At 47.8% G+C, this 21,194-nt stretch overlaps 1 protein-coding gene across 1 annotated transcript in view; it reads right to left on the bottom strand.

The window, feature by feature from the left end:
• nexmifb (neurite extension and migration factor b) overlaps positions 1-21,194 on the bottom strand; it is a 45,726-nt gene that overhangs the window by 21,763 nt on the left and 2,769 nt on the right. The window contains exons 2-3 of the mRNA XM_086000425.1: positions 9,013-9,167; positions 823-5,125 (exon numbers count right to left, since the gene is read on the bottom strand). Coding sequence (XP_085856551.1) covers positions 823-5,125; positions 9,013-9,046 — 4,337 coding nt within the window. The 5' untranslated portion in view covers positions 9,047-9,167. The remainder of the gene's footprint in view (positions 1-822; positions 5,126-9,012; positions 9,168-21,194) is intronic.

The following is a 21,194-nucleotide window of genomic DNA, read 5'->3' as shown; positions in this document are numbered from 1 at the left end:
ATTTGTCTTTATTTCCCTCTCTTTTTTTAAAACATATATAAAGAAAAATTTATCAAAGTTGTTATGTTCCTATTGTCATAAAATTATCTTTACACTTGTTCATGGTTTGGCACAGATTTTTGCAAGTAGTGCATGTGTTATTGTACATCATCACCGGTGAAGAAAAGGAGCTCTATCGCTCTTTAGAGCATAGAACCTGCAGTCTTACTAAGATACTTAATTTTGCAAGATACACAACAATTACATCTCTTGTAATTCCAGCACTTCCATTTTAGTTTGATCACTGACAAGGCCTCTGAACAATTCTTCTTTTGTGAAACATTATCCCGAAGAACACTAAACATAAGCGCAATTGTTTTGCCGGAAAAAAAATTAATCTTCTTCAAACATAGGTAAAACTCAAAAAGGCCCCATTTTTTTTTACTGCGAGCAAACTGCAGTCATTTTTGCTGCAGGAAAACCAAATAATTTATTCCATGGTTCAAAGGCTTTCTATTTTTTTTTGCAGAAGCTGTAGAAAATGTAAAGAGTCTACTAAAATGTTGTCAAGGATTAAGAAAAAACTGAAGAAGTGAAATAGCAGTACTAATGGCAACCATGTTAATTGTACCACAGCCAAGCCAGAACAAAGGTTATTCCTTAATGAGTTTGCCATTCCAGGAGTTCTCATGCAAATCATTCTTTTTGAAAAGGGGGAAAAAAAACTTCCTCTGGCATGCAATTCGTGCGTCAAAAAAGGGGGAAAATAAGGGGACAGTGCCTGGGCTTAGAAGGTGCTGGGAAAGTAAAGGGTGCATCACATCCACTGTAGTGCTGTATTACCTCAGTTTTTCAAGAGAGGCTGTCACAGATGGGTTCTTGTGCTGCTGTTCACGTTCTGCTCTCTTTACCTTACCCTTTTCATCCCCTGACAATTTTAACGTTGCTTTGTGACGGTACATTTTTTTGTGGATGGGACCGTTACTGGCAGGAATACTTGAAGTATCAGAGCTTCTGTCAAAAATGCCACCTCGTATGCCAGAACTGAAATTAAATTCATTGTTAGGACCGGTTGGTGCAGCAATATGAGGAACTGTGGATTTTGCAGGATTTTTGTTACTTAAAGCCTTGGCTGTTGCTCTCCGGTTTTTAGCAGGCGAAGAACTATTTGATTTCTTTTTGGATTCTGATGTTGTACCACCCAAAATATTCAAGGTTTTCCATTTCAGGCTGTTTGCCTCAAGTGACTGGCATGTACCTGAGGCAATGTTATGTCCCCCAGGGCTCCAGATTGGTTCAATAGAAGCCATCATAAAACGCTGGACTTCAGCCATTCCAGAGGCAATATTAGAAAGTATATTACTGGGTTCTTCAAATTCCCTCTGATCGTCAACTAACAGATTATTACTGTTTGTAACACTGTGCCCAGACCAATCAGCACTGGTCTTTTTACTCAAAGGCCAGGTACTGTTTCCCCCATTTTGCTTTCTACCCCGTGCAGCAGCAGGACCACGATGTGGAAGGGTCTCATTAAGCAGTTGAACACAAGGTAATATGCTGTTTTTATTAACAAGTGCATCCAGAGACTTGCTGTTAGCTGTAGGCAGCTCCTGATCACTCCTTTTAGCGTGTGCTGCACTGATTGATTTTTTGGAGTTTTTGGAAGTGCCAGGATTCTGACGCGAATTACTTTTATTTTGAGTTTTCTCAGTAGCTTTAGCAGATTTTGGCTTCCTTGGTTTTTTTGCACCTTTTGGGGTTGAGCTTTGGTTTGGGCCCACATGCTTACTGGAGGTGCTTTTTCTTTTAGCTTTTTGTCCCCTATTGCTGTTATTTAATTTCAGCATATCAGCTTGTTTTTCAAATGGGTTCTTTTCAGTCATCTCACTGGTATCGTCATTATTAAAAGTATGAAACTGAAACTGATGATTATTCAAAACGAATGTCTCAGTTGATTGATCAGGTGTCTGGGGTACTGTACAGTTCCATTTCATTTCAGTTGGGTCTCCAAGCATTGCTTGAGCATGTTCCTGAAAGTCTTTGGGTTTGCTTGATGTTTTGACCTCTGGTCCCACTATTTCAGGTGACAGGTCAGGTGTAATTGGTGGGGAAATCTCAGACAGTGTCACGTGCCTGAATCGATCGGGAGTAAAGTTTGAGATGTCAAGGAGGTCAGCAGATTCCTTTAGAGGTGCAACTTCATCAATGCTTTGCTGAATTACTAGCTTGGGGCTGCAATGAGCCAAAAAGTCATCACTCATATCGTCCTCACCATCATTTTCACATGACTTCAGACTTAAAGAGCTAAAATTATTGGAGCTTGCTGACAAAGAACCCACTGAATCAAAACTGATGAGTCTGGTGTCACCTGGAGCTACTGAATCTCGATGGAGCTGAAAATTGCCATCACTGTCTTCTATTATGCATGATTGATAGCTGATATTTGACTGCAGTGGCTGGTTATGGGAATAATTCTTGCTAAGCACAAGTCCATCACTGTGTATTTCTATTTGTTGATAACTATCGTTAATGGTTCTTGAAAGGCTAGTGCCTTCCGCTGGTAGTGATACTACACCAACCAGACTAGTCGACAGAATGGCAGGTGCTCTGCCAATAGCTGAATACTCCTGTTTTACATGCCACAACTTTTCAAAGCTTTGTTTTTCCTCCTGATAAAGAGGGGACTGTTGCTGTTCGGATTCAGAGGGAGGGGACATTACACAACTTTGCGTGAGGTTTGAAGGGTTGAAATGATTCTGTGGTTTGGAAACAACAACAGAATGATGTGGGAAGTAGGAGAGCCCAGTGTGGCTTATGGAATCGGATGCATCCAGCAGCGTCTGCAAATACCCCCCAGGGATTACTTGCACAGTAGTTGCAGCATTAGCAGATGGCACAGGCTTGTCAGAAGAGCAGGTGGCTGGTGAAAAAGTAGAATTCTTAGCAGCAGCCTTTGCATGGCACGATTTAGATAAATGGGTGTTGTCTGGGACACAATGAATGGAATCAGTCAGAAGACTACCTGAACTACTCTGCCTCGTTACAGCTGAATCCATCTCACTTGCATTTGTCACTGTGTCAATGTCATCATTTACTGCCATCTTGAGCTTTTTGCTGGTGTTTTTCAGTTTGGTTTCTGCCTTTAATTTTAGTCTCTTTAGTCTGCCTTTCTCCTTTACTCTGTTGTCAAACTTTCCTTGCGATTTGCTTCTCACTGAAGCAGTCCCTGATGTAATGCTGGTGGAACACAATCCATTTGCACAGCTTGGGATTTCTATTGCAAATGTCTGGGAGTCTACAAATGCCATCTCTTCTCGATCAGCACGGGTCAGCCTTTGAGTTTCAACTGGATCAAAAGAGCACGCAATCTGCTTGTTGGGCCCCAGCTCAAGCCGAACTCTACGTGCCCTGTGTCTGTTTGCAATCTGTTTGCTTTTCCTCTTGGCAGGATGGGAAAGAAACACATTAGACACTGCACTATTTAAATGCAGCCTCTTCCTTCTTTCAGTAGGCACTGACAACACACGCTCAGCTTGTTTTTGGCGCCAAAATTCCTTTAAAGGTGCAAGTTTTTCATATTTACCTAGTGCTTCATCAGTCAAATTAACACGTGTCTGGGTGGCATCAATTTTACTTACTTTCACTCGCATATCCTTTTGACCTTTGAACCTATTAATAATTATATATTTAATAATAACTGGCGGTCCTCTCCGAGCTGATTTTCGGCGCTTTCGTGGACACCATTCATCATCATCTTCCTTCTTAGGGCCGTCCGCCGGCCATTCCTTCTTTCCTGAAATCTTTTCACTCTCTATGGAGTCAACATCGTACAAGTAGTCATCACTATACCGTACTTTCCTTTTGGCACGCAATGCATAATTTAGTTGACCAGAGCAATTTGCATTTTGTCTCGAAAGATACCTAATACTATCCATGCTACCTTTAACAGTGTCATAGGAGGAATCCGTTCCATAGCTGTCATCGCTGTACTCTCCTGAATCTTCCACTGAATGATTTGTTTCGAAGAAATGATTTCTTTTAGAAGTTGCATATAGCTTTACATCCACAGTGCTACCATATTTTTGCATTCCCGCCCTCTCTTCCGATTGGTCGTCATCATCCCAGATGTCAATCTCATCAGATTTGATTTGTGGCCCATCTAAATTCATTTTCACAGAGGCTTTGCCTTCCTTTTTTGTGCAGTTTGAGATGACATTAGGAAAAAAGCTTAACTGTGATTCTTCCTGAAGTGCATTCGTCTTTTCTCTGACATTGTCTTGAAAGGATTCGTACCTAATCTTTAAAGAGCAGACATCGCTGCTGAGAGTCGATTCATCATCAAACATGTAATTGTCCACTTCTTCCTCGGCAAAAAGATTGACTGAAAGCTCATTTTTTGAGCACAGGTCAAGCAGTTCTATTTTGCTTTCACTAATAAAAGACTCAAAATAAGCCCAATCCTGGCTCGGATTCGATAGTAAAGCTTCCTCTCCATTGCATTTGTCCAGCAGTAATCCTTCATAGTAATGTTTTTGAGTAATATCTTCTGACTCACTGTCAGATTTCTCCACATCTCTTTTGTCTGTAGTCCTAGATTTGTGCACAGTAAAGCTTAACAGTTGGTCTGAAAGCAGCTGATCCCCATATCTTGCACTTTCTCCTGTACTCATGCACTGAATCCCTATATCGGAGACCGAACAGGTGTCACAATCCTTGTTCATGTCACCTATTTTCATGCTTATTCCAGGCTCCGCATCAATGTTTTCTTTCGACTCAATGAAGCAGCCCAAACAGGTTCTGCTCTGTTGCATCAAACAATCGTCAGACAGCGATGAAATGCCTTTGGGCTCCATATACCTGAATGGGGCTTTGTCAGAATCCTCTGGTACGGACAAATAACTCACACCCTTTGTAACACAAGATGTAAGGGAAATGGCATGTGTGGAGGAATCATTTGAAGTATGTTCAGGCACATCAGCTAGTCTCAGAGGAGAGGGTGGGTCCAACACGCAGGCCTCTTTTGAAGTTGGTAAAGTTAACACCTTGTGGCCCAGTTCATTTTCTTTTGGTGAAGTGAAAGATGATAAAGTAACTGCAGCATCTGCTGCACTGTAAGACTTCATAATTTTCCCTGCACCACATAATTCTATATGGAAGGAAGAAAGTTAAACAATTTCAATATACAGTGCTATAGTTCCCTTTTTAGGCTATGCAGATAAACAATTTAAAATACATTACTAAGGAGAGATAAGAAAAATTACACACAAATCTCTTCAATCTTGAACTAAGAGGAATAATTTTGGCATAAGGGAACTGAAATAGCCAGCGTACAGAATTTATTATTGCTATCAAATTACAATTATCTCAATAGAAACTGAAAGGATATGGCAGAACTTGTTAAAATCTCATTATGGTTATAGCTCAACTTTCATCTAGGCACCAATTCAGTGTTATTCTGAGAATTATTCATTCATTTAATTTGTTAATTAATCTTTCATTAAAATGTGTCATTGGGGCAAAAAAAGTGATCACAGTTTTGAAAGACTAATCACCTAAGTAACTATGAATGTAAACTGTGAATTTTTTTTTTTACAGACTAGAATCTGCTTTTACAACCACAACAGGAAACAGAAGGAAGGTTTGCGTGGGATGCTAATTCTGCTGACCTTTATGATTCGACCATTTTTATCCATATACATTATTGTTTATATATATATTACATTTAATATCTATACGCATGCACATACACACTGGTTGATCGCCTGTGTCACTGCACACGGAGACTTAAGACCAAAGGTAGTCTTCAGGTGAAGCAAGACTAGAAGGGGAGGGGAAATAATTGGGTGTTCAGACATTTTAAAGTTATACATTCTGCACTTACTGTTACATTTTCACGATAAATTATTTTGTCCATATTTATAATGCAAGTTGCATATCTGAACTTGTCACTCTGTAATTACACCCTCCTGCCAGTGGTGATGCTGCAGAGGGGGAGAGATTAATTACAGCTTCCATTAAACAGTGGACAAAACGATTTACAGTATAATGGAAAAAGTTGACATGAAGTGCGCGCAGATGTAAGATTTTTAATATATTACTAGCTGATATCCTATTAAATTGCAGCGGGGAAGTCCAAACCAAGTGTAGTATTTGGGTGGAGTAGGGCAATATTGGGAGCGGTAGCATAGTGGTTATGTTACGGGACTAGTAATCCAAAATCCTGGGCTAATGATTCGGAAACTAAGTGTTCAAATCCTACCATGGCAGCTGGGGAATTTAAATTCAATTAATTAAATAAATCTGGAATAAAAAACTAGTATCAATAATGGCAACCATGAAACTACCGGATTGTCGTAAAAACCCATTTGGTTCGCTAGTGTCCTTTAGGGAAGAAAATCTGCCGTCCTTACCCGGTCTGGCTTATATGTGACCCCAGACCCACAGCAATGTGGTTGACTCTTAACTGCCCTCTGAAATAGCCTAGCAAGCCACTCATGGGCAATTAGGGATGGGCAATAAATGCCGGCCTTGCCAGCGACGCCCACATCCCGTGAACGAAAAAAAAAATTTGGACCAGGGTACATGAACAAAATCTAGTCCCCCATTTTAAAGTCAAACATTCTTTTTATATTTCTATTATAAATTCCTATGTCCACATGTATAATGTAAACTCCCTATGTAAACTTGTCATGCAGCAATTCCACCATTCCACCCGTGGTCACGGCAGCAGCTACACTGGAGGAAGGTGTAATTACAGCAGGACAAGTTTACAGAGGCAGTTTCCAGTATACATGTGGACATAGGAATTTATAATGGAAAATGTTTACAGGAGGAGCATGCAGACATAAGAGTTTTAATATGTTATACATATAGGTATTATAATTAAAAACAATTCGCAGTACTGTATCTCTTGGCAATTTCCCCAGCTACAAGAAAAACAGTGAATCTAATGAAAAACATTCATTTTCAACAGACACATCTATGTGGTCAACCAGAAGTAACAGGCAACTGCTGGAGCAGATTAAAATGTATTCACAAACAAATGTCCCAGCTTTTAACCAGAATTTTAAACCTTAGCACTTTTCAGGAATGTTTAAATGTACAAAAGATTTAAACATTATTTTTGGTCCCCAACCTTACACTTGGTGACTCAAAATGAAAGGCTCCGAATCCATCGCACATCCTTGACAGTAACCCAATGAGGTCTTCACTTTTGAATTTGGTCAAAATGACTTTCAACAATGTTTTTAAAGATAAGGCAATAGTGTCGTCCATTAAAAAGCCACCAAGTTATGGCGCAGAGCAGTAGAACATAGTTTTACACCCATGAGATCCTGCGGTCAGTCATGCCATCAGGAGGGTTGGACAGCAGACTGCAGAAAATTTCCTAGAGAGGATGAAAGGTTGGTGACCAGGCCGCCACTCAATTGCATCTCCTATGGCTGGCTGCAGAGCAGAATTGCAGAGGCCTAGGAGCACGCTATGCTAAGATTGGTGCGAAGAACTAAAATAAGGGAAAAGCGGAAATACTCCCTGGGCCAATTTTTTTTTAATGTATTCTAGTTTACATTTTTTCAATGTATTTTTTAAGGATAGTCCTTTTTTTAATGCTCATCAAGAATGAAACTGTCAATTCAGTGCCAATGAATGAAAAAGAATGTGGGCAATATCATGTTATATGTCCACAAGGCTCTGGGTTAAGACTGACCAAACCCATCTCGTGTAAGATCCTTACAGCTGTGAAGGAGAGACTTTTATCTCATCAACATGGGCTGGATTCAAAACCTGTTCTCAGAATTTAAAGGTACTAACCCACTGTGCCACCCAGTCTCCCATTCTCATTTGTACAATATTTAGTATAGATTACTACTTTGAAGAACAGATTACCCAAAAGGTGTACAAATATTTTTTTATTATTCGTTCCTGGGATGTGAGCGTCGCTGATAAGCGATTTATTGCCCATCCCTAGTTGCCTTTGAGAAGGTAGTGGTGAGCCGCCTTCTTTAACAGCTGCAGTCAGTGTGGTGAAGGTGCCCCCCAGTGCTGTTAGGGAGGGAGTTCTAGGATTTTGACCCAGTGACGATAGAAGCAATGATCCAAAGCTAACATCCCCATTTTGCAAATACATTGTGCTGTACCATTGTGTGACTCGCCCTTTTCCAAGCTCTTTATTGAACTTTCATGCCATCTCACCAGTTTTTTTCCAAATAAACCTAGTGTTCAACCAGCAAGTTTTATTAGATGCAGACTGTTACATACTTTCCTCTCAGCCTTCCCTCTCCTTTCATTGTACTGTAAAAAGTCAGAGTGGAGAGACCCAGAATAAGCCTGATCGGCCAACTTCTATGATATGCTCTCCCCTTCGGAAACTCCGAGTCTCCTGGATAGCATAATTTTTTGGACTCAGGTGGCAGGAAAAGTCTGGTCTTACACACCATCAAGCCTTTTTACAACACACAGCTTAGCTGTCAACTGGGAGACACCAAATACTTAAAGCTCACAATAAGAAGCAATAGAGACCATGATTTTCTACATTAAGACAGAAACTACACTTCAAAATTGGCTGTAAAGTGCTTTGTGACTTCCTGAGGTCATGAAATGCATTATATAAATGTAAGTTTTTTTTCTTTCTTTCCATGATGGCATCCAGAAAACTTACCACCAAAGCTGTTTACAACAGTAAATGGAAGAGCTTTTCTGCATGATGCTAGGTCCTGCAGGAGAAGGACTTCACCGCTTGTAGTCTTTCTGCCTCGTTAGGAATCTTGCCCAAAGAATAGATATGGGAAAGAACTTGTTCGGGAGTCTGTTTTACTGTTTTCAGGAAGCAAGCAACTAAAATGGTTGACAAAATTATCCAAAAATCTCAGGAGCCTTTTGATGTATTGTTCAACCTCCTATTCTCGAGTGAGGCCATTTATAAGACTTTCGTTGAAATGTATATCATGGAAACAGCAACATATGTCAAAGTTTTGGCACATTTTTTAAAATTCTGCAACAGGCATTGAATAATTTATGAACTCATTGACATACCTGCTGTTTCCATGTTCTGTGCTTCGACAAACATGAAATACTGGCTGGGTTTAAATTCTCCCTGTAAAGTTAGTCAAAGTGTTGTGAGCCTGCATCACGCTGGTGCACATGCACAGTTTATATCACGGTCACCAACAGTTTTCAGAAAGGTTCTCCTGCAAAAAAAAAATCAAAACATTGTTTGGCCAAAGAAACAATGAAAGAATGATGCATTAATATTCCACCCATTCATTTTTCCTACTCTTTTTAGTTTTGTATATGTAGTTAAAGCCAAGCCTTAAGATATTCAATGTCTGGCAATAAGATTCAAGGATAAGCTCCCAATTCACAGACATTCAGGATAAAAATAAAAATCATCACAACTTTTCTCACTCCCTATCAAGACCAATTCAAGTGGTCAATGTGGAAACCTTTATCCTCATTGATATGCCTTTGGATCAGTTTGGTTTCCTGCTTTTACTCACCGCACCTTTGAAGCAGATCTCTGTGATGCTTGGATAACTTAGCCAAATGGGAATGGTCTTGGGAAGAGGAAGGGGAAGGGTGAGATTCGGGGAAGAGTGAGATGACTTTGTGCGCTCACCTGCCTGAGGCTCGTCACAGCTGGCTTCACCATGCTTGGATTTAATGGCCTCTTCCAGTCATTCAAGCCAATATTCTTTTCAACCATCCCTGGAATGATTGGCTGAATTCATGGTTGAGTGGCAGATACCATGCAAAGGCTTCTTGCAAATTGAGTGACTGTAAATTCTAAGCAGTCTTGTCCTTTGCAAAGGAGCACAACATCTTACTCAGAGCTGCAATGTTTTCACACCTGTGACAGGATTAATGCAATTCACTGACATCTACTCATTACCCCTAAAGCAAGGGTTCATGCTTCTTTTTGCCCAGGTCAGGGAGATAGGAACAAAGCAGTCCACCTAACTTTTTACTGTTTCTAATAGCCTAAGTGAGTCAAAAACAGTTATACTGAATCAAATTAAAGACATCTGCCAACATGGTGTAATTTTGACAATTGGTTTCTCGTGTCATAGAAAGAAAGCAGTTATGAGCAAAACACTTTGTTATACAAGAATTAACAGCAAAAAGGTCACTATTAGAGACCTGGATCCAGATGAATTTAAACAAGAAATTGGAAACAATAAGGCCTAGAAATTGGGTTGGTAGCGCCGGCGCTGAGCGCCTAAAGAGACCTAGAATTGGGGTGAAGCGCTATGTTGGGGCGGACGCTATGAAGATAGTGCCAACTCAGATATTGACTATACATTTAGCGCCTGCGCTAAGTGTTTGCGCGCGCCCGCGAGCGCAAGCAGCTCATGACATCATTTCAGTGTGCAACGCCTTTTAGGAGCGCCTGAGCGCATATTGGGTGGCGCCCGGAGCCTTAGCGCCCAGTGCTATTAGTGACAGTTCGAGGGAGGGCTAACAGGCCCTTCTCGGAGTAGGGGGGCGCTATTTAAAGGGGACAGCTCTACTGCAGAATCTTCTGCCACTTGGCCTGCTCATTGCGCTCGCTGCTAGAGAGAGTTGGCGAGCTAATGTGGAGCGGAGTTCTGGGATTTGAGCTTTACAGTACTTGGTACCTTCAACCCTGTCCGAAGCACTTGCACCACTACACCTAAAAGCCTTTTGACCAACTGGCATCGGAATGGGAGCTTGTTTGGAGGGCGACGGACCTCATCTGCACTCTGTGCAGCAGTCATGACGACCTGCCTTGCCCTGCGGGGAGACGGTGGCCAAACTTGCCTATCCCCCCTGCGTTGCTCCATGCCGCTTGGTCCGGCAACTGGTTCATCCTCAGAGCCACCCCCCCTCCCCTCCAGGGGACTACTATCCCCAGTCTGCAGATGTCACCGCTCCCCGGATTCTGCAACAGCTGGTCCGGATTCCTCCTGGTCCTCGCCTCCGGTGGCACTGGCACTGGCAGCTTCAGCGCGTTGAGCCCGAGTTGGTGCTGCTTCATCTGAAAGTGGGAGGTGGAAGAGTGGCTTTAGCAAAAGGACAGGTTTGCTGAAAGGCATGCCAGATTGCGGCAAGGCTCTGACATGGCTGCACACTGAGGATGCATGCTGGCGGGGGGACCAAGTGGAAGGCAACAGGTGGAAAAGGTGAGAGTCTTACCCTCGCTGTCGGTAATGGGGTCGGCAGAAGCAGTGGTCACTGGACCAGACAGACGTCCTCCAAGTATCTGGTGCACTCTCTCCTCCAGATCCGTGAGAGTGACCACTTGTGCAGGTCCGCCACCGGTTCGACGCTGCTCCTTTCTAATCTGTGCCATCTTGGACTGCAGGGGAAAGAAGGGGAGGTTCTGTTACATGAGGCCTTGAGACCTCATCGCATGCCCCCCATGGTGCAAGAGCCCTTACATGAGGCCTTGAGACATCTGTCCATGTGTGTGGCCAGAAAGGGCCATGGGTGCATACTGACAGATGGCCATTGTCGCATCATTGCAGCAGGGTGCCCGAAGTCAGCTGCAGATGGAGGGAAGCACAAGTTTGGTAAACCATCACTCACCCTAACGATCCGTGTGAGGTCGTTGAATTTCTTCCTGCACTGAACAGGGGTCCTGGTCGCCATGCTGCTGGAATTCACCCTCACAGCAACCTCCCTCCAAGATCGTCGATAAGCCTTCTGATTTGGCCTCTTGCCATTATCCCGATACAGTACCTCTCGACGGTGTTCAACTGCAGCCACCAAGTGGTCCAGAGCCTCAGTGCTGAAGCGCTCTGCTCTCTGCCTAACCTTCTCCATAATGCACAAGTTTCTAACGCCAGACAAGGACGAGCGCCGAATCTGAGGCCTACAGGGCGTTGGGTGTTTAAGCTCAGTCTGACTGACCCGCCCCTTTAAGAGCCGGCCGGCGCCTGTAGGTCTCGTGCTTTCCCGTAATTGAGTTCACCTGCGCTGCGCCCGTCCGCGTCGATATTGAGTAGCGCCTGACCTTTTGCGCCTTAAGAGCACCGTGCAACGGCTGATTTAGCGCCTCAATCCCCTTTGGGGGCGATGCAACCCAATATCGCGCCAGGCGGCGATAAGTTTCGTCTTGTGGCGACACGCCACCACTGGACATAATCCACTCACGGCGGCACGGACAGTTTAAGCAGACGCCCCCAGCCGGGGGCCCTTTCCTCCAGTAACTTGTTTCCCGCAGGGACAAGCTGCCGGGAGCACTTCCTGTCTGGGGAGTATTTAAGTGGATGCGCGGGCTTTTCCAGTTCCTCTTTGCCATGAGGTAGAATAAAAGCAGTTGTGTTTTACTAGCTCTGGTCTCGACTCCCACGTTTGCCGCGGTATTTCAACACTGGTGACCCCGACGCTCAGGACGAATCCTAAGCTAGCATGGCGGATACAAACGCAGCCACGGTTAAACTACCGGACTTTTGGGAGAACCTGGCTGAAGCCTGGTTTGTTCAAGCTGAGTCCAGATTCCGGCTGAAACACATTACAGTCGACGCCACAAAGTACGACTACCTCGTCTCCTCTCTCACCTACGCCACAGTCCCCAAGGTTTGGGCAGCGCTGCAGGATCCACCACCAGAAGGCAAGTACGAACATCTGAAGGCTGCGCTCCTTAAAAAATTTCAAACGTCCTCTTACCAGCGCAACTGCCAACTCCTTGACCTCCCCGGCCTTGGTGACGCTTCACCCTCGGATCTGCTTTCCCACATGCTGTCCCTCTCGGATGACAAAAACACCGGCGCCCTCTTTCGCACGCTTTTCATTCGGCAGCTCCCCACCAGCATCCGCCCGCTCATTGTGGAGTCTGGCTCCACGGACCTGAATGACATAGCCGAAAAGGCCGACCGGCTGCTCTCTGCACAGTCCACTCGCGACGTCGCGCCCGACCTCACGGCAACGACCACGCGGTCTTCCCGGCCCACTAGGCCCGACCGCCCTAACACTCCGGGTCACTGCTACTACCACACCCGTTTTGGCACTAGGGCCCAAAGCTGCACGCCACCGTGTACTTTCAAACCGCCCCCCCGCACCGGCCCCCACAATGGCCGCGGGGCAAAAGGGGTCTCTACTGTACGTCACCGACGACAGAACCAACCGCCGATTTCTGTGCGACACAGGGGCCCAGCACAGCATCACCCCCGCCTCCGCCCTCGAAATCCAACGCGGCACACGGGGTATCACGCTGGCCGCAGCCAATGGCTCTGACATCCGCACATATGGCACCCGCATGGTCACGCTCGACCTCGCGGGCCGCCGCTACCGCTGGGAGTTCCTCACAGCCAAGGTCCTCTGCCCACTCATCGGCGCCGACTTCCTACGCGCCCACGGCCTCCTTGTCGACATTCCGAGGCACCGCCTCGTCGACATCAACACTATGGCCCCCATCCCCGGCGCATTCACCCCGGCCCGTTCGGCCGGCCTGACAACCTACTGCCTCGCCAGAGCCACGGACGACTACTCGGCACTCCTAGCCGAGTTTCCCGCCCTCACTAACCTGACCTTTTCGGCCAAAGCCGCCAAACACGGTGTGGAGCACTATATCCCCACCACCGGCCCCCCAGTTTCTGCCCACGCCCGCAGACTCAACCCGGCCAAGCTGGAAATCGCGCGGGCCGAGTTCACCACCATGGAACAACTCGGCATCATCCGCCGCTCCAGCAGCCCTTGGGCCTCGCCCCTCCACATCGCCCCCAAGCCCGGCGGAGGCTGGCGCCCTTGCGGGGACTACCGCCGCCTCAACAACGCCACCACCCCCGACCGATACCCGGTGCCACACATCCAGGACTTCTCGGCCTGACTGGCCGGACGAACCGTCTTTTCCAAGGTCGACCTGGTGCGCGGTTACCACCAAGTCCCCGTACACCCCGCGGACATCCCCAAAACGGCCGTCATCACCCCATTCGGCCTGTTCCGAGTTCCTGAGGATGCCCTTCGGCCTCAAGAATGCAGCCCAGGCTTTCCAGCTCCGGGACCTGAACTTCCTATTCGTCTATCTAGACGACATTCTCGTGGCCAGCTCCTCCAAACAGGAACACCTCGAACACCTTCGCTCCCTGTTCGGGCGCCTAGCCCAACACGGGCTCATCCTCAGCCCGGCGAAGTGCCAATTCGGCCTAACCGAGATTGATTTTCTTGGTCACCACATCAACCCTGCTGGGGCCGTCCCCCTGCCCAACAAGGTGCAGGCCGTCCAGCAATTCCCCCGCCCCACAACCATCAAGGGCCTCCAGGAGTTCCTCGGGATGGTGAACTTCTACAACAGGTTCATCCCCAGAGCTGCAGCCCTCATGAAGCCCCTATACGACTCCCTCCGAGGTAAATCCGGCAAGATGGACGTAGCCTGGACCACTGACACGTCAGCCGCTTTCGACGCCACCAAAAACGCGCTCACCGACGCCACCCTGCTCGCGCACCCGAGGGCCGATGCCCGGGTCGCGCTCACCACCAACGCCTCCGACCACGCGGTCGGCGCCGTGTTCGAGCAGTGGGTCAATAGCGCGTGGCAGCCACTTGCCTTCTACAGCCGCCAACTGCGCCCCCCAGAGGTCAAATACTCCACTTTCGACCGCGAGCTTCTCGCGCTCCACCTGTCGGTCTGCCATTTCAGGTTCCTCCTGGAAGGCTGCCCCTTCACCGCGTACGTGGACCACAAGCCGCTCACATACGCGATGGCCAAGCACACCGAACCCTGGTCCGCTAGGCAGCAACGCCAGCTCGCGGCCGTGTCCGAGTTTACTACGGACATCCAGCACATCTCCGGTAGAGACAACGTTGTCGCCGACTGCCTTTCCCGTCCCGCCATCTGCGCGAATCACCTCGCGGTCGACTACGCGCAACTAGCAGCGGCCCAGCTCACGGACCCAGACCTCCTCTCGGCGGCTACCAGCCTGCCAGGGCTACGCCTAGCCAAGGTCGCGTACGGGCCCGAAGCCACGGCAGTCACTTGCGACGTCTCACTCGGCCAACCCAGGCCGGTCATCCCTGCAACCTGGCGCTGCCGCATCTTCGACGCGCTCCACGGGCTCTCCCACCCGGGTTCCCGCGCATCCGTCAAACTCCTCTCCCAGCGCTTCATCTGGCGCGGCCTCAGCAGAGATGTTCGGACTTGGGCCACCTCCTGCCTCGCCTGCCAACGGGCTAAGGTACAGCTGCACACAAAAGCACCCCTGGGAGACTGCGAGGTACCCAGCCGCCGCTTCGACCACGTACACGTCGACATCGTCGGTCCTCTGCCGTCATCGCAAGGCCAAACTTATCTCCTCACGATGGTCGACCGCTACACACGCTGGCCTGAGGCAGTGCCGCTGACCTCCACCACCACAGCCGACATCGCCAGGGCGTTCGTTAACACCTGGGTTGCGAGGTTCGGCGTACCGGCCGACATAACCTCCGACAGAGGCGCCCAGTTCACCTCCGAACTCTGGACGGCCACAGAACGCAACCTCGGGGTGACGCTCCACCGAACCACGGCGTACCACCCGCAGGCCAACGGGCTTTGTGAACGCTTCCACAGGTCACTCAAGGCCTCACTCCGCGCCAGCCTGCAGGACAGTACCTGGACTGACCGCCTACCGTGGGTGCTACTAGGCCTACGCACCGCGGTCAAGGAAGACCTCCAGTCCTCGGCAGCGGAGTTAGTCTACGGACAACCGCTGCGCGTCCCAGGCGAATTCCTTCCGGAGGCTACCACGCCTTGGTCGGCCGAACAGCAGCGGCTCAACTCTTTCTCTTCCGCTCAGCAGTTCGCCCCACTTCCGGTCAACCGACACGGCGAACTTGCACCTCACGTCCCGCCAAATTTACAGCAGGCGCGCTTCGTCTTCGTGCGACACGACGCGCACCGCGGGCCCCTGCGACCCCCGTACGACGGACCGTACGAGGTACTACAAACCGGGGACAAGGTCTTCAAGCTGCGACTCGGCGACAGGGTCGACACAGTCTCCATCGACCGGCTCAAACCAGCACACACAGAACCAGGGGAACAGGTCCCCATGGCCCGGCCTCCAACTAGAGGCCGTCCTGCCAGCAAGCCAGCACAGCCGGCGGCAAACCGCCCGGCCCCACCAACTAGACCGGCGACCACTCAGAGCCGCTGCGGCAGAACCATCAGACCACCGTCACGACTCGTCCACTCCTCCTAAGCCGATTCTGGGGGGAGCTCTGTGGCGACACGCCACCACTGGACATAATCCGCTCACGGCGGCACGGACAGTTTAAGCAGACGCCCCCAGCCGGGGGCCCTTTCCTCCAGCAACTTGTTTCCCGCAGGGACAGGCTGCCGGGAGCACTTCCTGTCTTGGGAGTATTTAAGTGGATGCGCGGGCTTTTCCAGTTCCTCTTTGCCATGAGGTAGAATAAAAGCAGTTGTGTTTTACTAGCTCTGGTCTCGACTCCCACGTTTGCCGTGGTATCTCAACAGTCTGGCTATAAACTTTGCGCATCGCCAGTTCTAACGCCTCAAGCGGGGCTACACCCAATTTCTAGGCCTAAATTCTGTGACAGCTTCCAACGGTGAAACTTCAGCCAACAACAAGGCGAAAGCTCTGCAATACGGAGGTTCCTGATAGACAGATCTACCTAGAACCTTAGAATTCCAGATACCTTTCACTGTCACTGGGGTTTGCTGCTTCATTGGAGAGATTTAAAAAATCACACTTTACATAGAAAGCAGCTGCAGCCATTCTACTGATGCAGAACAATGAGTGTGTTGCTGGTCACCAAAAAGGGCATAGTGAGAAGAGCAATCAAAAGGTGTGAAACTTCAGGAGACTCCTCTCTATTCTGTGATTTGTGAAGGTAAAGGCTGCATTTCCTGATATCAGAGTCAGAATTTCTATTCATCGAAGGAAGAATTTTTTTGCATACAAATGGTATTTTTTTTACACAGTGTTGCATACAACAGGTCAGAGTAATGTCATTGTTTATTATTGAGAAACTAGCATGAAGGGCCTAGGTCACTAAGTGCAGGGCACCAGCAAGGTTGAAAAGAGTGAAAGAGATGAGATAAATCAGGAAATAGTAATTAGGCGGCACCGAGCTTGGGTACTGTTAGGTGCTTCTGGATGGATGAATAATAATGAGCCAAATGGCCTCTCTCGTCCAGAATTATTTTGTGATCTTGTACAAGCCTTAAGATTGTCCTTCTCTTCTTAGGCAGTCCCTCGGAACCAAGGATGACTTGCTTCCACATTAAAAATGAGTTCTCAGGTGACTGATGAGTCCAATGCGGGACCTACAGTCTCTGTCACAGGTGGGGCAGACGGTGGTTGAAGGGGCAGGTGGGTGGGGTGCTTGGGTTGACGTGCGCTCCTTGCGCAGCCTGCGCTTGGCTTCCTCTTGCTCCCGGCGAAGAGACTCGAGGTGTTCGGCGCCTTCCCGGATGCTTCTCCTCCACTTTGTGCGGTCTTGGGCCAGGTGTCGATGGGGATGTTACACTTTTTCCAAGGAGGCTTTGACGGTGTCCTTGAAGCGTTTCCTCTGCCCACCTGGGGCTCCCTTGCCGTGCCGGAGCTCCGAGTAGAGCTCTTGTTTTGGGAGCCTCGTATCGCACATGCGGACAATGTGACCCGTCCATCGGAGCTGATTGAGCGTGCTCAAAGCTTCGATGCTGGGGATGTTGGCCTGAGCAAGAACACTGACGTTGGTGCGCCTATCCTGCCAATGGATTTGCAGGATCTTGCGGAGGCAGCGTTGGTGGTACCTCTCCAGTGCTTTGAGGTGCCTGCTGTACATGGTCCATGTCTCTGGGGCATACAGCAGGGCGGGTATCACTGCTGCTCTGTAGACCATGAGCTTAGTGCCGGGTTTGAGGTCCTGGTCTTCAAACACTCTCTTCCTCAGGTGACCGAAGGCTGCACTGGCACACTGAAGGCGGTGTTGGACTTCGTCGTCGACGTCTGCCCTTGTTGATAGTAGGCTCCCGGATATGGAAAGTGGTCCACGTTGTCCAAGGCCTTGTCGTGGATTTTGATAATCGGGGGGCAGTACTGTGTGACGGGGGCAGGTTGGTAGAGGACCTTTGTCTTACGGATGTTTAATTAAGGCCCATGCTCTCATACGCGTCGGTGAAGGTGTTGACGATGGTTTGGAGTTTGATCTCCGAGTGAGCGCAGACGCAAACGTCGTCTACATACTGTAATTCGACGACAGAGGATGGGACGACCTTGGATCTGGACTGGAGGCGACGGAGGTTGAACAGTTTCCCGTTTGTTCTGTAAATTAGCTCCACTCCAGATGGAGCACTGCAGCAAGGAAGATCGAGAAGAGCGTTGGTGCGATGACACAGCCTTGTTTGACCCCGGTTCGTACGTTAATTGGGTCTGTGGTGGAACCGTTGGTCAGGATCACGGCTTGCATGTCATCATGAAGCAGGCGGAGCTAATAAGCCGCAAGCGCAAGGCATTCCTGAGCTGGAAACAGCAACAGAACTCGAGAGCAAGAAAGCAGCTCTACAGAAGCCTGAAGGCCGAGGTCCAACAAAAAACTAGCGACCTAAAGAACAGATGGTGGGTGGAAAAAGCGCAGGAGGTCCAGCAGCTAGCCGACAACCACGATGTGCGTAGATTCTTTAGCGCAGTCAAGACCATCTACGGCCCAAGCACCCAAGGCCCTTCCCCACTGCGGGCCAAGAATGGAGAGGTACAAGATTGTAGGAGGAAGACTGAGAGAGGTAAGGAGCTCCAGTTGTGAAAGAATGAGTGAGAGGAGGCGTCTATGCAATGAGTCTGAGAGGATGCAGGGAGGCGTCTATGCAATGAGTCTGAGAGGATGCAGGGAGGCGTCTATGCAATGAGTCTGAGAGGATGCAGGGAGGCGTCTATGCAATGAGTCTGAGAGGATGCAGGGAGGCGTCTATGCAATGAGTCTGAGAGGATGCAGGGAGGCGTCTATGCAATGAGTCTGAGAGGATGCAGGGAGGAGAAAGAACGAGTATCTGCAATTTGCAAATGACAAGACAGGAAAGTTCAGTGGAGCACCGAACATGACAGTACTGGCAAAATAAAGATAAACAAGGAAGGTTGCAACATATAGGTTAGAGGCTGGAAATGAGACAGATTTCACACACTAGTTGTCACGTTTGTTGCCAATTCTAAAAAAGGTGTTAGGTGGCTCTCTCCAGATATGGGGTGGGCTTTATGGATAATTAACTGTTGGAAAATTAAGTGCTTAATTTAATCAAATCAATCAAAATTTGTGTGCAGAGAATTCCAGATAAAACAAAGTGGGCAATTGCTCGAGTATTCATGTCGCCTGACTGGAAAGGAAAGGTAAGGTAGGGGAGGGAGTGAGTTGTCTATATATGAGTTCTGTATGGGTAAATTTGATGGTATATTTTACTCTAATATTTACGGTACCGGTTTCCTGAAACCGTGGATTTTCCCATATCTGATTTAATGATGCAAATTAATTTCAGGGAGCAATGCTATTATCCAAAATCATTTTTCTCAGTGCTCCTCTTCTGCATCATATGCCGTCAATCTGACCATCTGTTTGTCACATTTTGAAAACCCTCTGTTCCAATTGTGCTTCCTCAGCAAACACAGCAAGTACCATTTTGTTCCCCAGCACATACTCCCTGTGCATCATGCCTAACCTCAAGTCTATGCTCTACACCTGTCTCTGTGTGGCTTCATCCAACCCCAAGCTTCATCCCAACCTGCAAGTTGGACAGCTCACACTTTTAGGATACAGAGCAGACCAAGGAAAATTCAAAAGCGTTATGAACAGAGAATTCCATATAAAACAGTGGGCAATTGCTTGAGTATTCATGTCGCCTGACTGGAAAGGAAAGGTAAGGTAGGAGAGGGAGTGAGTTGGCTATATCAAGAGATTATCCTGTTAAATAGGCTCTATATGTAATTAGGGTTCGAGCGAAGCTGCCCACTTATATTGCTGGTTCTGAGCAGAGCATGTACACTGCTGTAATTTTTTTGCATGTGCATGTCAGACATTGTGGGAGTAATTTTTCACTTTCAGCGGGGGCAGTAAACTGGCAGTAGCAGATCGACTTTCCGTTATAAACCCCGCATGATTTTCCTTTCCATTGACTTCAATTGGTGTAGAACATAAGAACATAAGAAATAGGAGCAGGAGTAGGCCAATCGGCCCCTCGAGCCTGCTCCGCCATTCAATAAGATCATGGCTGATCTGATCCTAACCGCCAATCCACTATCACAGAACCATCTCCTGAATCTAACAGAATTAGACACACGAAATAGGAGCAGGATCAGGCTACACGGCCCCTGGGCCCGCTCCGCTACCCACAGGGCCATGGCCGATCCGAACCTAGACTCATGTCCAAATTCCTGCCCGCTCCCCGTAACCTTTAATTCCCTTTACTTCTAGGAAACTGTCTATTTCTGTTTTAAATTTATGTAATGATGTAGCTTCTACAGCTTTTTGGGGCAGCATATTCCATGGACCTACCACCCTCTGAGTGAAGTAGTTCCTCCTCATCTCAGTTTTGAAAGAGCAGCCCCTTATTCTAAGACTATGCCCCCTAGTTCTAGTTTCACCCATCATCGGGAACATCTTCCCCGCATCCACCCGATCCAACCCCTTCACAATCTTATATGTTTCAATAAGATCGCCTCTCATTCTTCTGAACTCCAATGAGTAGAGTCCCAATCTACTCAACCTCTCCTTATATGTCCATCCCCTCATCCCCGGGATTAACCGAATGAACCTTCTTTGTACTGACTCGAGAGCAAGTATGTCCTTTCTTAAGTATGGACACCAAAACTGTACGCAGTATTCCAGGTGCGGTCTCCCCAATACCTTGTACAACTGAAGCAATACCTCCCTATTTTTATATTCTATCCCCCTAGCAATGCAAGCCAACATTCCATTGGCCTTCTTAATCACTTGCTGCACCTGCATACTAACCTTTTGAGTTTCGTGCACCAGGACCCCCAGATCCCTTTGTACTTCAGTACTTTCAAGTTTCTTGCCATTAAGATAATAACTTGCTCTACGATTTTTCCTGCCAAAGTGCATAACCTCACACTTTCCAGTATTGTATTCCATCTGCCAAATCTCTGCCCACTTACTTAGCCTGTCTATGTCCCCTTGCAGGTTTTTATGTCCTCCTCACTCACTACTTTCCCTCCCATCTTAGTATCATCTGCAAACTTTGATATGTTACACTCGGTCCCCTCCTCCAAATTGTTAATATAGATTGTAAAGAGTTGGGGACCCAGCACTGACCCCTGCGGAACACCACC

The sequence above is a fragment of the Somniosus microcephalus genome, chromosome 1, assembly GCF_052327205.1.
Source record: "Somniosus microcephalus isolate GS21.2 chromosome 1, FLI_Smic_1.0, whole genome shotgun sequence".
NCBI classification, from domain to species: domain Eukaryota; kingdom Metazoa; phylum Chordata; class Chondrichthyes; order Squaliformes; family Somniosidae; genus Somniosus; species Somniosus microcephalus.
Note: the sequence above shows the minus strand (reverse complement) of the source record. Positions and strands in the feature narration are given on the sequence as shown.